Here is a 12,411-nt window from a genome sequence, read left to right as displayed (position 1 = left end):
TGAACGCCAACCAAGGTTTATGTTATCTTTATTGTATATGAGTGTGAGTGGTGGTCTATAAGTAAAAGTTGGTGTTTTACATATTTGTACGATATCTTGACAATGATTTAAAATCATTCATGTGTTTGTCAGTACTTTTTTTTAAATGTCAAGCTTATAATCACACATCCAGGAATAGATGATGCAACTCACAAGTTATCTATTTTTCCGAGCACTCGATGGTCTAATCAGTGACAGCACCTCCGCTGATATTGACATACTGTACTGTAGATGCTCAGCACGCCTCCGGTGTTCTCTTGGACAATTTGACACTTTCCCAGCGCAAATTGCGAGAAAGCCTAGCGTAGAGGGACAAAAGTAGGAGTTTCAGCTGCCATTTAAAATGGGAAGAGGACGTGCAGAGTTCAGTTCATGGTATTTTTTTGGATGAAAGAAGCAGCCATGACAAAATATTATAAATACACCGATACGGATGGAATAATTATGCAGCTGTGGATCACTGATAAAGAAGTCTGGCTCAGAGGTGATGAAGAGCATCGGTATTATTTAAAATGAGTCGTTGGTCATTGTTTCACACGGTCCCATTTGTGAAAATTTTAAAGGAAAAGTCTGCTTATACTGGAACAGGGATGCTCAGTGCATTCAACAACTTTGTGATGAAGTGCAGTTACATAATATTCTTGTCTTTAACTTTCCAAATTTCCCCTAAAAGACCAAAATCTGACATGTATTTCAGCCTGTGTGAGATACATGTCCAAATCATTAACATGACACTTTTACCGACGTATTCTGTTCAGATTGTGTTGCACTGCTGTGCCATTATATGAATTAATCTCTTTCAAAGTGTCCAACAAAATGTTTTAGCGACAAATTGTATTCTTTTTTTAAATTTAATTTTGCTCAGGATCATTGCTCCCTGAGGGATTATCGAATAAATGGTTTACTGGTGGTGTTGCCAAAACAACTTTATTATAGCTGCAGTGTAAAATCACATTGTCTTTGTTTGGCCAAGGGTTATATTATATTACCAACAGCTGTTTCCTAACTGTAAAAGGCTAGTTTTACTATAATGTCCCCAAAATCTTGATCATATCTGTAACAGGGAGATAAGATGTGGAAGAGTGGAATGTGTGAATTCCCCTAAAATGAGAGAACATCTGTATGTTCTCTCCACTTTAGACGTCTCTACCACCAGGACGCCCTAAAGCAGCAGAGGGGAATCTTTTTGTTTTAGCATATTAGAAATATATAAACATTCTCCACCCAGCTCTGGGAAAATACCACTATTTCCCTGTTCAAAGCCTTCAGGATTTAGGTTTAGGTCTCATGCAGTGAACGCAACTCAACTCTCAGCAGTAGCCACAGCATGGCAAGTTCCCACCTTTCAGACTACAAACACAACACCATCATGATGCCCGCTTCAGATAAGACACGACTACAGTATGTAAGAGCATTTTACAAGTGGACCAATGGTAGAGCCTTTGGATCACGGACGTTTGACAGTAAATCTTTCGTGCGACACACAACTTCCTGACTAAACTCACTTTTGGCCAACAACAGCTAAACAACTGATAGGAGGATGCAGATATATATATATTTATTTTATGCGAGTAGATACTGACTGAGTGACCTCGTTTTTATTCTCATGTTTCCCTCATGTGTCCTCCGGGTCCTTGCACTGCTACAGGAACAGGGTTACTAACAAGGTCCTGCTACAAAAACATAAAGTTCATTAAGGGGTAACCGAGAGTAATTATTCAACTTTTCGTACCACCATCTAACAAGCCCCTATTAGTAAGTGTGTATCTAACAAGCCCCTATTAGTAAGTGTGTGTGTATATACACATATATATATATATATATATGAAGTCAGAGAAACAAACATGCTAGCATACAAAGACTATTTACAAGGAATAAACATGAACAGAGAGGAAGAAAGTGCGTGTGAAATGATGAGATAGTAGTCACAACCAGTGTCAATACTTTCTCTCTTATCTCCAGCGGGACATTCTTTTATCCCAGAAGTCTTGCTCTACATTTGAGTTAAATTTCATCCTCTGTAATGGATTTGGTTTTAGTAGAATTAATGAAGGTTGGTCTCTTCATGAAAAGCGTACCAATATGTTTTTAATGGCTCTGTGGTGCAGCGTGACATGTGTCACATGTTGAAATTCATAATTTCCTTCCCTCTCTCTAAACCTCCACAGTTCTTCTCCCACTAATGTTCTTGCATTTCTTCATCTATGAGTTGATTCCAACTCATTGACATTTAAGAGGGATGCTAGCACATGGAGGCCGAGGCGGACGCTCTTAGCTGCTTCTGTTGATATTTTTATACAAGGAGCTCGCTGGCTGGTGAAACTATCGCCATGACAACAGGACAGGAAGCAGGAAGTAGGCAGCATTTCATTGGTATGGAGGAGAGAGATAACTCCAATGTGTTCACTTCATCTCTCTGCTCCTCCAGCAGGTTGCATACTGCAGACATTGATACCATGACCAGGGCTTTAGTACGTACGTATGTAGGTGCATGCAAATGTTTGACATCTGAGTGTACACATGCACACGTTCAAACCACATGCAGCATACCAGGCCCTGTGGTTAACCTCTATGTGGGTTAAGAATGTGGTTATTCTTAGGGAAGTAACTGCACTGTCATAAATACTTTGTCTGGAATCTAAAACTGCATGCTCAACAGAAGAAGAAAACATCGTTGTTGTTTTCTGTCTAAAGACTCCCAATTTTATGTTTTAAACAAATGATTAACTTTTTGTTTAGGACATTTTGACATACATTGTGTCGCGTTCTTTTTGTTCTAGGAATCAATTTTAGAGGTAAATGGTGGAAAGAGACAACTTCATGATCAATACAATAATAATGTGTAACTAGCAAATAGATTTTGATATCTTATCGCACTCACATCTATTCAAATTTTGATATTCTTGCCATTCCAGTTTTTCAAAATGGGCTCCTAGCTCTGACAACAAGCTTGCTACTAGCCCAAGAAATGACCGTTGAGGTTATGTGAGTCCAGGTCTAGTAGCATTGATATCTTAGAATTGTCTTTCAAGTATGTGGGCTCTATACTATATATACTTTGCAGAGTGGCTATTTTGGATGTCACACCTTTCTTAGATGTGTGCCATATCCTTTCCCATACCGTTGTATTTCTGTACATAGTTTGACCGAGCAAAGTGAGCTCCTTAGAGCCAAAGTGGACAAACATACTCTGCTTAACAATGTGAAAACACTGCTTTTAGAAACATTCTTAAAAAGCCACTTTTTTTCCCCCTGCAAATTATTGAGGCTGATCATGATTTAGAATCAGCAATTTACTTCATTAAAATAATAAAAGTCTTTACTTAAATCTCACAGAAGCATCCTTAATAAGCTAAAAAAAAACAGAATGAGAAATGATTGGATGAATGAAGGTATGCAGAGCCAACAGGAAACAAACGACATGCAGACGTGGTGGCTGCCGGTGACTCTTCTGACGGTGTGAGCGTGTTGGATCTTGTTCAGTGGAGAGTTATAAACACTTTGAAGCTGTCGCTGTACGAGCTCACGTGTTATTGAATTGTCACAAGCATTTCTTTTTAGCTCCAAACAGAAGAATTTTGTGCAATGAACATGTTTCTCACTTGAGCAGGTTGTATTCTCAGGCTGGGTTTTTATATGTTCGGATTAATGTTAAACTGGGCCAGAAATGGGAATGTTAGATATAGGTGTTATAGGCCGATTATTTTGGGAGATGAATCTAGAGAGTGAAGAGTCCTTAAAGGAATACATCACCTACAAAATGACCATTTGTATATTAATTGACAAACAGGCTCCTGCTTGAGCAGTGTTTTAGTGAGGTTTAAGCATACGACTGGATAAATGAGACATGGTTTTTACAGTGCGAGCTCTTTGAGAGTTTCTGCTGTTTTTATTGATTTCATCAAGACTTTTATCAGTTTTTTTTATTTTTTAATCAGAGTGCAGACATGCAACAAAAACAATTTTCTTCAAGAATTCAAGGTAACACTGGATCAGTAATTGATCTTCCAAAATGATCGTTTTGAGGTTGAAGTACTTTAAATGTAAACCTCTGCCTCCACCGACTGTAAAGAAATAATTGAATTTTGTGTGTGTGTGTGTGTGTGTGTGTGTGTGTGTGTGTGTGTGTGTGTGTGTGTGTGTGTGTGTGTGTGTGTGTGTGTGTGTGTGTGTGTGTGTGTGTGTGTGTGTGTGTGTGTGTGTGTGTGTGTGTGTGTGTGTGTGTGTTTTGTGCCCGTCTCAACATGCTTCTGAGAAAACGGTCAAGAAATCTGCTGAATCACTAAAACCTCATCCCTCAGTGCTGCTCCACCCTGTTGACAGTTGACCAAGAAGAAAAAAAAAAAGACACTTTCTGTGTTTGCTGTTTTTCTTTTACATGGTTACAGTGACTAATGCAGGACCATCACAATACTTCGAATTGTTCTGTCTCACAGCTGTGTCACGGCTATCTCTGTATATTTCCACTAAACCCCTTGGTTTCTTGTCCAAGAAGGGTGTTTATTTTGATGGGGACTGCTTTCTGTCTGCTTTTATCAGAGTGCTGTCAGATGTTAATATTTGTAATGAGTTTCTGCTCATCTTCTCATATTAACAGATCATTTTTGGACCACTGTGAGCTGGGATGAGATAGCGGGCAGCATCCTGCTCGCTGCTATCTCATCTTATTACAACAAGCCTATAATATAGCATTTATTTTGGAGCTACATTGTTTGATCACAAACTTTAAACACAGTAGACAGCTTTTTTTGTCAAAGCAATTAGGGTGAAATATGGAATTCAACACGAAAGAGCACAGAAACATGATGTACAGCATGGGGAGTGCTGATCCAATCCTACTAAAACTGTCCTTTAAAGAAAACTCTTTTCAGATTTTTTCTGCTGAGTCATCTGCTCTCTTTCCCTCCTATCCTTTCTTCCCTTCTCTCCCTTTGTCTTTGTTCTTTTCTACACTCAGATGGAGGTTTGTTAAAGGGCCTCATGTGTGCAGGGTAGTCTGGGATGACTAAGCGTACTGCTTGGTGGTGTTTTGTGTGCATGGCTCTTTTCTTTTGGATGTTCTTGTTCTTAACAGACCCTGCGCTTGAAAGATATACGATTGATTGTAGCTGCAGCACTGTTATTCTCCACACCCTGCTGTATCCTGTCTTTGTAATGCAGGATTTTACAGATTACTGCTTTATGGACTATGATGGAGTCTGAGCAGTAGTGTTGCAACATGGCTCATTTTATTAACAGGTTAAACTGGTTTTTGGCGTCTGAAGAGGTGTTTATTATACAACATGAAACCTGTGTTTTCAGCGTTGCATATTTGTGAAGTAAAAGTGAAACTAAAACAGAGAACTGAGCACAGTTTGTCCACATTTGTTTACTCAACATCTACAAACGGGACAATAGGAAGACATGTGTCCATAAGTCACCCCATGACCTTTTGTATGTTGACTGTATGTGCAGTATGCTGTGTTTGATCTCTGTGTCATGTATGAGCACCATAGCTACTTGTTTGCTGTATGCTGCATGACTGCACAGGGTGTATGTGAATGTCTTTTTTTTATTTATTCAATGGGCTGACTATTTATTCATTTGGGTGTGTGAAGCCGAGCATCGTCAGATCTTACTCAGCATGGTGTCTTGCACATTCATTTACATCACCAACATTGTTTCGTCACCAACTCCCACTCCTATGGGTGCAGTTAATTAATTAATTCCCAGACACAGCATAATAGTGTGTGTGTGTGTGTGTGTGTGTGTGTGTGCGTGTGTGTGTGCGTGTGTGTGTGTGTGTGTGTGTGTGTGTGTGTGTGTGCGTGATGTCAGGCCTGATGTCATGTCGACTTAATAAAATATTTAGTATTTCTGTGGTTTACAGCAACACTGTCCCTGTATTTGTAATAATTCTAACCTAGTGTATCATAATGTGGACGATGTCATTTTTATTCTCTTTTGAAAATAAACTTATTTCATCCTATAAATAATGCTGAATATGTGCATGGTAACACAACAAAACAATGTGCATTGAGATAAAAAACACATTAACAGTTTAAAAGAGTCCTTGTCCTATAGGTCCAAATGTGAGAGAATTAATAATATTTAAAAGTAATTTACAGTTTTGGATATATAATGTTATTGATAAATCCCAAAATAAATAAGCTGTATTGGTTGTAGTGCCAAAATCATATCATATTGACTTTAAAATCATAAGTCTTGCACCGGGTGTCAAACTTCTGGCATTTTGGTGCTTTTGAGTGAGTTTGCGTAAAAATCTTTACATTCCAAAAATGCTGTTAGTCTTCATCATTTACTCTTTTGTAGTAATTTAAGGCTCATTATTATATCAAGGAACTTTCAATAGGAACATTGAAGTTTTTGTATTTGTACTGAACTCATATTGGCATGTGATTTGAATAATGGCACCCGGCCAATGAGACTGATGCAAAGACCAGTGTGTGTGACAGATCAGAACAATGCGGCTGTTTGTCTCAAATATTAAGTCGATAATATTGAGCAGCAGCAATGGACTCAATCTTTAACCAGTATCTTCTATGAGGAAGTAACAAAAATGAAGTATGTGAGTACATAATAAGTCATTAAACTCACATATGATTGTATGGATCTGGATGGGAGAGGAGGTTATGAACTGATTCATTCATTGTGTGTGTCAGTAATGAACAACTGAAGCCAGTCAGAAAGTTAGTTTGTCATTAACTAGATGGAAGTAGGTAAGGTCTTAGGAATGTCTCTGAAATCACCGACAGAAGTGGTGAGTAACACACGTTTTATCCAGCTATATTTTCCAAAGAAATGTATCAACACTTTATAGGTGAGATTTGGGTTGAAGAAGGCGTGGCGTCATTAAATCATTTATTGAATCACTCAACTATTGAAGATGTTGAATTAGACATAATTGCTACTTAAAAGCTAAAGTGAATGATGCCCACATCTGTCCCACAGAAAGAACAGATTAATGTCAGTGTCACTCCTCAGTTGTCCAAATAAATTGACAACAAATGATTTAGCCTTTTCTCTTTGTTGAGAAAATCACTTATTTACAGCAATGATCTTGTCCCTTCATCATACTGTCCTACCTCAGACTACACAAATAATACAAAAAACTAACTTTTTTGAGATTATTTCAAATCATTTTTAACTTCTGAAATAACAAAACATAAAAAAAACTGCAAATGTTAAATGTTATTTTCATATTTTTTAAGATATCAAAATGAATGGCTTTGTCAAATATCAGTGACAAAATACTGAATAGATTTTCATCCCAAAAAGTTTATGACTCCAGGGAAGATGATCAACACAATTGTTTGCCTATAAGAACACAGTGAAAACACAACACGTGCAGATGCTTCCAAACAGGATACGAAACAGTTTTATGAGCATTAAAATGAATCCTGTTGCAGCAACGACATCAAGTCAGTTGAACAAAACCGACAACTGTTCACCTGCTTATTCCTGTCACCTCACTAGTTAACTTTCAGGTCTGGTCAGTTGTGTGTAATTTAGTTGAATAGTTGTGTTTTAGTCTTATTGTGTACATGTGACCTTTGAACCTGCTCCAGCTGTGTCTACATGTATAGTAGTGTATTTTTTTCTTTAGCGCGGGCATATTTGTGATCCTTATGGGACTCTTATAATAGAAAGTGAGGGTGTTGTGTAACCAGTCATGATCAGTATATAATTTAAGGTTAAAAATCAAATGACTCTTGGTGGTAATGTATGTGCACTCAGGAATCTTCTATATAGCTTACAACATGGACAAAGTCATGCAAACCCACGCACTCTCAAATTTCCATTTATTCCACAGCTCATGATGTTTTTATTTTATTGTTCTATTTTAATCCCTCCTCTCCTCTAGGCTCGTCCTGCTCTGGGGGCTAACTGCTAAGCATGCTGGGTAAAGCGCCACCAACTACCAGTGAACTCAACCTGGTGAAGTCTGAGATGTCAGACGCCACAGTCGCCCCGGACGCACACGACGGCATCACGATGGCCGACCTTGTGGAGAGCCTGGATACCAGAGAGCTGGACATGGGGGAGGCGGAGGAGAACGACTATGATGGAAGCAACTTAGGTCTGTGTTTGTTTGTGTATTCACTGTCTGTCCCAAGTAGTGAGATTTCACCATCATTTCACCCAAGAATAAGACAAGGTATCTGAAATATTGATAACAAAAGTCAGTTATTCCAGATTGGGCAAAATTCTCAAGAGACAAAATTTCCAGGAAACTTAACTTGTCAGACTATTAACCAGATTTATCAGTCATGAGCAGATGTATATGTCCAAATAAGCCCAACATATTAAGAATGTGATGCCCCTGGGAAATGTAGGAACATAAGGCTAAGGGAAAAGGCCCAAATGTCAATGTGGAAAATTGACAAAAAACAAACAAACTCAAGTACATACTTTAACTGGTGAGTTATCAAACCCGTATCTAACAGTACATCATTTAGATTCACACAAGCTTTTACCGGAGCATAAAACCGAAACATTTGACCCAACACTGCGAAGTAAAACATCTTGAACAAAGGCCGAGTTTTTCAGTGATGCATCCTACTCGCTCCTAAGAAGCCTGAACAACACCTACATGCACGGACGGAAAAACAAACAAACAAACAAACAAACAAACAAACAAACAAACATGCTAACCGTCCGCCTCTCTCTTCCTCCTAGGAGACTGTCGTATCCCATTTTCAGCGGTGTATGCCACAGTGGGCTTTAAGGAGACCAACGCTAAGGTCTACCTTCCCACTGTTCCCATTACTGCACGGATACTGGAGGTGGAGAGATTCACCACCGCACAGGACCGCTTCAACCTGTCGCACCAAAGGAGTGTCAACAAGGTACCGCACACAATGGTCAAGGCAGTATTTAAGCAAAGATTCAGACGCTATCATTTTAATTCCTTACACTCCTTTCCTATGGTTGTTTCTTTTATTTTGGAAAATATAGGAATCGGATGTTAACTCTTTAATGTTGTTGTAAATCCCTATAATAAGTTGCTTCAATTCTTTATGTATTTGAATTAGACTATTTGCTTCTTAAATGACCTTTTCTAAAGCAACTAAAATGACTCAAACCCTCATGTTGGCTATAATATATATTAAACTCAACACTCTCCCAATGTGTGTGTGTGTGTGTGTGTGTGTGTGTGTGTGTGTGTGTGTGTGTGTGTGTGTGTGTGTGTGTGTGTGTGTGTGTGTGTGTGTGTGTGTGTGTGTGTGTGTGTGTGTGTGTGTGTGTGTGTGTGTGTGTCTCTGTAGTCTCTGCCGGCAGTGTTTAAGATTGAGCTGAAGCACGGTGAGTTTACCTGGATGGTTAAGAGGAAGGAGAAGCATTTCATGGAGCTGCACAGAGAGCTGAGGACGTACAAGACCTTCATGAGGATACCACTGCCGTCACGCAGGTCGGTGCCTACACACATAGATTCACACTCCCACACCTACTCGCACATGTGCAAACACCAACAGACGCAAGTTTAGATGTACACGCACATTATCACATTGCATTGACCTTGTGAGGAACCGCCGTATCAGGAGTCTCACAATGTTACTTTTTGAACTGCGGGAATAATAAGGACACACACGAGTATACACACACACACACACACACACACACACACACACACACACACACACACACACACAGGTGCATAGACATGCTGAGAATGATTCACATATTCCAAAAAATGTGTAACATGTAGGGAAATACAATGATACGCTATCTTGCAGCCATCAATTCTGCTCTCGTATACTAAAATTGAAGCTCGAACCCGGAGACCTTTAGCTTAGCTTAGCTTAGCTTAGCATACATTAGCATAAATAGTGGAAACAAGGGGAAACACTTAGCCTGGCTCTGTCCAAAGTTAGAGAAACCTTCCAGCACATCTACTGTAAATGTCACCAATTAACACATTCAATCATTTTTGTTAATGTTTGTAGTAATAAAGGGAGGTGTTCCTGTTATACCCATTCTGACAGCATTGCTTGAATGCAGCAACAGTTGCCAGGCAACCGGAATGATTCCAAGAAGTCCCTGCACTCAGAAATGGTTCTCGCACTTAATTTCCCCTAAAGCCACGACTTGTCATTTTTACCATTCTGTTTCTGTTTCTCAACTTGTAAATTGGTAAAATTCAGGTGTGTGGTTAGCATTTTGAAACTTTGGACTGCTTCTGCTCTTTATGTTATGCTAAGCTAATTGCCTCCTGGATTAAGCTTAATTTAGCCTATTAATGTACAGACAAAGAGTGGTACTTTCACATTTATTCACATTTTTGTGTAACATTTGTATAATACAAGTTCTGTAAAGTATTATTTTGAGGTAGTGTGACATTTCAACTACCTTCCTTTGTTGTCCTCTTTTTCCATTATTTTCTCCCTCCCCCCTCTGTCTCTTTCTCTTTCTCTTATCTCTATCTGGTGATGAACACAATTGAATGCAAAGGAATGTTGCCCTTGGATGTTAATAGGATTTACTTTTGCCCTACTCCCTCTTTCTCTTTCCCTGTCCGTGATCTGGACTTTATGTTGTTATTGGAAGGGCTGCATATTGGATTTTCACAATTGCTTTGGTGGTTGTTTTTTTTTTGCTTCTTGCCTGTTTTCAGTTTAATAAAAGTCCATCTTAGCATTCTGTGTTCCTGGTTGATGTAACACAACAGTGAGTCAACCTGCAACCTGTCTATTTATTCAGTATTTTACATTTGACTGTCTAAACACCTGCTGGCAGGATAGAACACTGGAACAATTTCAGAGAAGCAGCTTATACGTTTTTTTTGTTAGTTTGTTTTTAGCTCAGATCAGTGGTGAAACAGAAACAGCCATTGCCCAAAGGTTGTTTGAGCTTAATGGTTCTCCTCAAACTGTAAGGACAAAGTATGGAAACATCATGATTGTCTCTGGAAAAGCATCCTTAAAAAGATTTTAAGGACTTTTGAAATTGACATCTCAATTCCCTCCTTTTCTGTTTGCTCACAGCCACACAGTGAGGAGAAGGACAGTGAGGAAGAGCGAGGTGAGGGAGATGCCCTCCCTGCCGAGGGGAATGGTGGACGACCTGGTGCGCGAAGAGCAGGTCTCCAGCAGGAGGGTACGTCCAAACACTGCCTGTCACATATTTTTATTTCTGTTTGGAAAATCCACTCTTGTCATATCTTAACTTTAATATCATATCTTAACTTTTATGGCAAGGAGCTCTCCTGGCACTAGCTTGTTGCCATGGCACTTAACTCCTTGCCAGCACATGTATCCTCTTAAACCCTCTTTGATTTTGTGTGTGTGTGTGCAAGTTTGTGTTTAAATGCTTGGATTTTGTCATAAAAATACTCAGTGGCCAAAAAATAGTGTATGTGTTTCTACAGAAACAATTAGAAGACTATTTGAACAAGCTGCTGAGGATGGCCATGTACCGCAAATATCACCATACGGTGAGTAATCGTACTAAGCACTGTGAGCTATGACGCAGCCACATAATGACTAACAGTTCAGATGTATACTAATTGTGTGTGTATCATAAATAACTCTACATCTGAGCCAAATGTATCTTTTCTGCTACCGTAGATATCTGGTTTGCAACGTACAAGTAAATATGACATGTGAATATGATTAACAGTGTTTTTGAAGCATTTTGCTAAGCTCTAACCTTATGGTGGAAAGTTGACTGTTGACATAGATCATTCATGTGTTTACACACAGCACTGCCAAGCGTCTGCTTTATGTTGACACATTCAAGAAGCCGCTTATCTAAGCTAGAAAAAGGCTTTAAGTCTTTTAAATGCCCTACAGACAAATACTGTGTATGCTTAGAAAGAAAGAAACACAAAACAATGTTATTTATTAAATATTACATTTACCCGTACCTACTTCCCCTTTGTGTTAAATAGGCTTTAAAACAGACTAATACTAGGTTTAGTCATAGCGGTCTGCCTATTATGTGCTGCCTGATAATGATCATTTCTGTGATATGATGTTAAGATGATTTAGGCTGAGTCACATTGCCTTTAGCTGGATCGTATGCATTAACAGCCGCCTCCTCACTCACATGTCGATGTGTACTGTACAGTGTGTGTCAGTGTTATTTTCTCACTGTGTGCAGCCTCTTGTTATCTCTTCCTGTCTATTCTCAGATGGAGTTCATCGACATCAGCCAGCTGTCTTTCATTCATGACTTGGGACCTAAAGGACTGTGAGTGTTTTCTCTTCTTTTTTTTTTACCCCCATCTGTAAAAACAGTTCAGCTGTCCGGTAAATAAGCACTCAACAGTTCACAGCAGAGTGAAGCTAGAAAATCAGGATGTCCTCAATTACAAACATAATAGTCTCCTGTTTTGTTTTATACTTTTTTTAGAAGATGCTCAACTTTTTT

At 39.0% G+C, this 12,411-nt stretch overlaps 1 protein-coding gene across 3 annotated transcripts in view; it reads left to right on the top strand.

Moving 5' to 3' along the window:
- Window positions 1-12,411, top strand: part of pld1a (phospholipase D1a) — a 34,834-nt gene that overhangs the window by 4,177 nt on the left and 18,246 nt on the right. For 2 of the 3 annotated variants that reach the window (XM_054613733.1, XM_054613732.1), the window contains exons 2-7: window positions 7,904-8,119; window positions 8,719-8,888; window positions 9,309-9,451; window positions 11,025-11,136; window positions 11,408-11,473; window positions 12,173-12,231. In XM_054613733.1, coding sequence (XP_054469708.1) covers window positions 7,936-8,119; window positions 8,719-8,888; window positions 9,309-9,451; window positions 11,025-11,136; window positions 11,408-11,473; window positions 12,173-12,231 — 734 coding nt within the window. In that variant the 5' untranslated portion in view covers window positions 7,904-7,935. The remainder of the gene's footprint in view (window positions 1-7,903; window positions 8,120-8,718; window positions 8,889-9,308; window positions 9,452-11,024; window positions 11,137-11,407; window positions 11,474-12,172; window positions 12,232-12,411) is intronic. The other variant, XM_054613734.1, reaches the window with a different exon arrangement.

The sequence above is a fragment of the Anoplopoma fimbria genome, chromosome 15 (genome assembly GCF_027596085.1).
Source record: "Anoplopoma fimbria isolate UVic2021 breed Golden Eagle Sablefish chromosome 15, Afim_UVic_2022, whole genome shotgun sequence".
In the NCBI taxonomy this organism is placed as follows: domain Eukaryota; kingdom Metazoa; phylum Chordata; class Actinopteri; order Perciformes; family Anoplopomatidae; genus Anoplopoma; species Anoplopoma fimbria.
The sequence above is the reverse complement of the archived record's forward strand: the minus strand, read 5'-3'. Positions and strand labels throughout refer to the sequence as shown.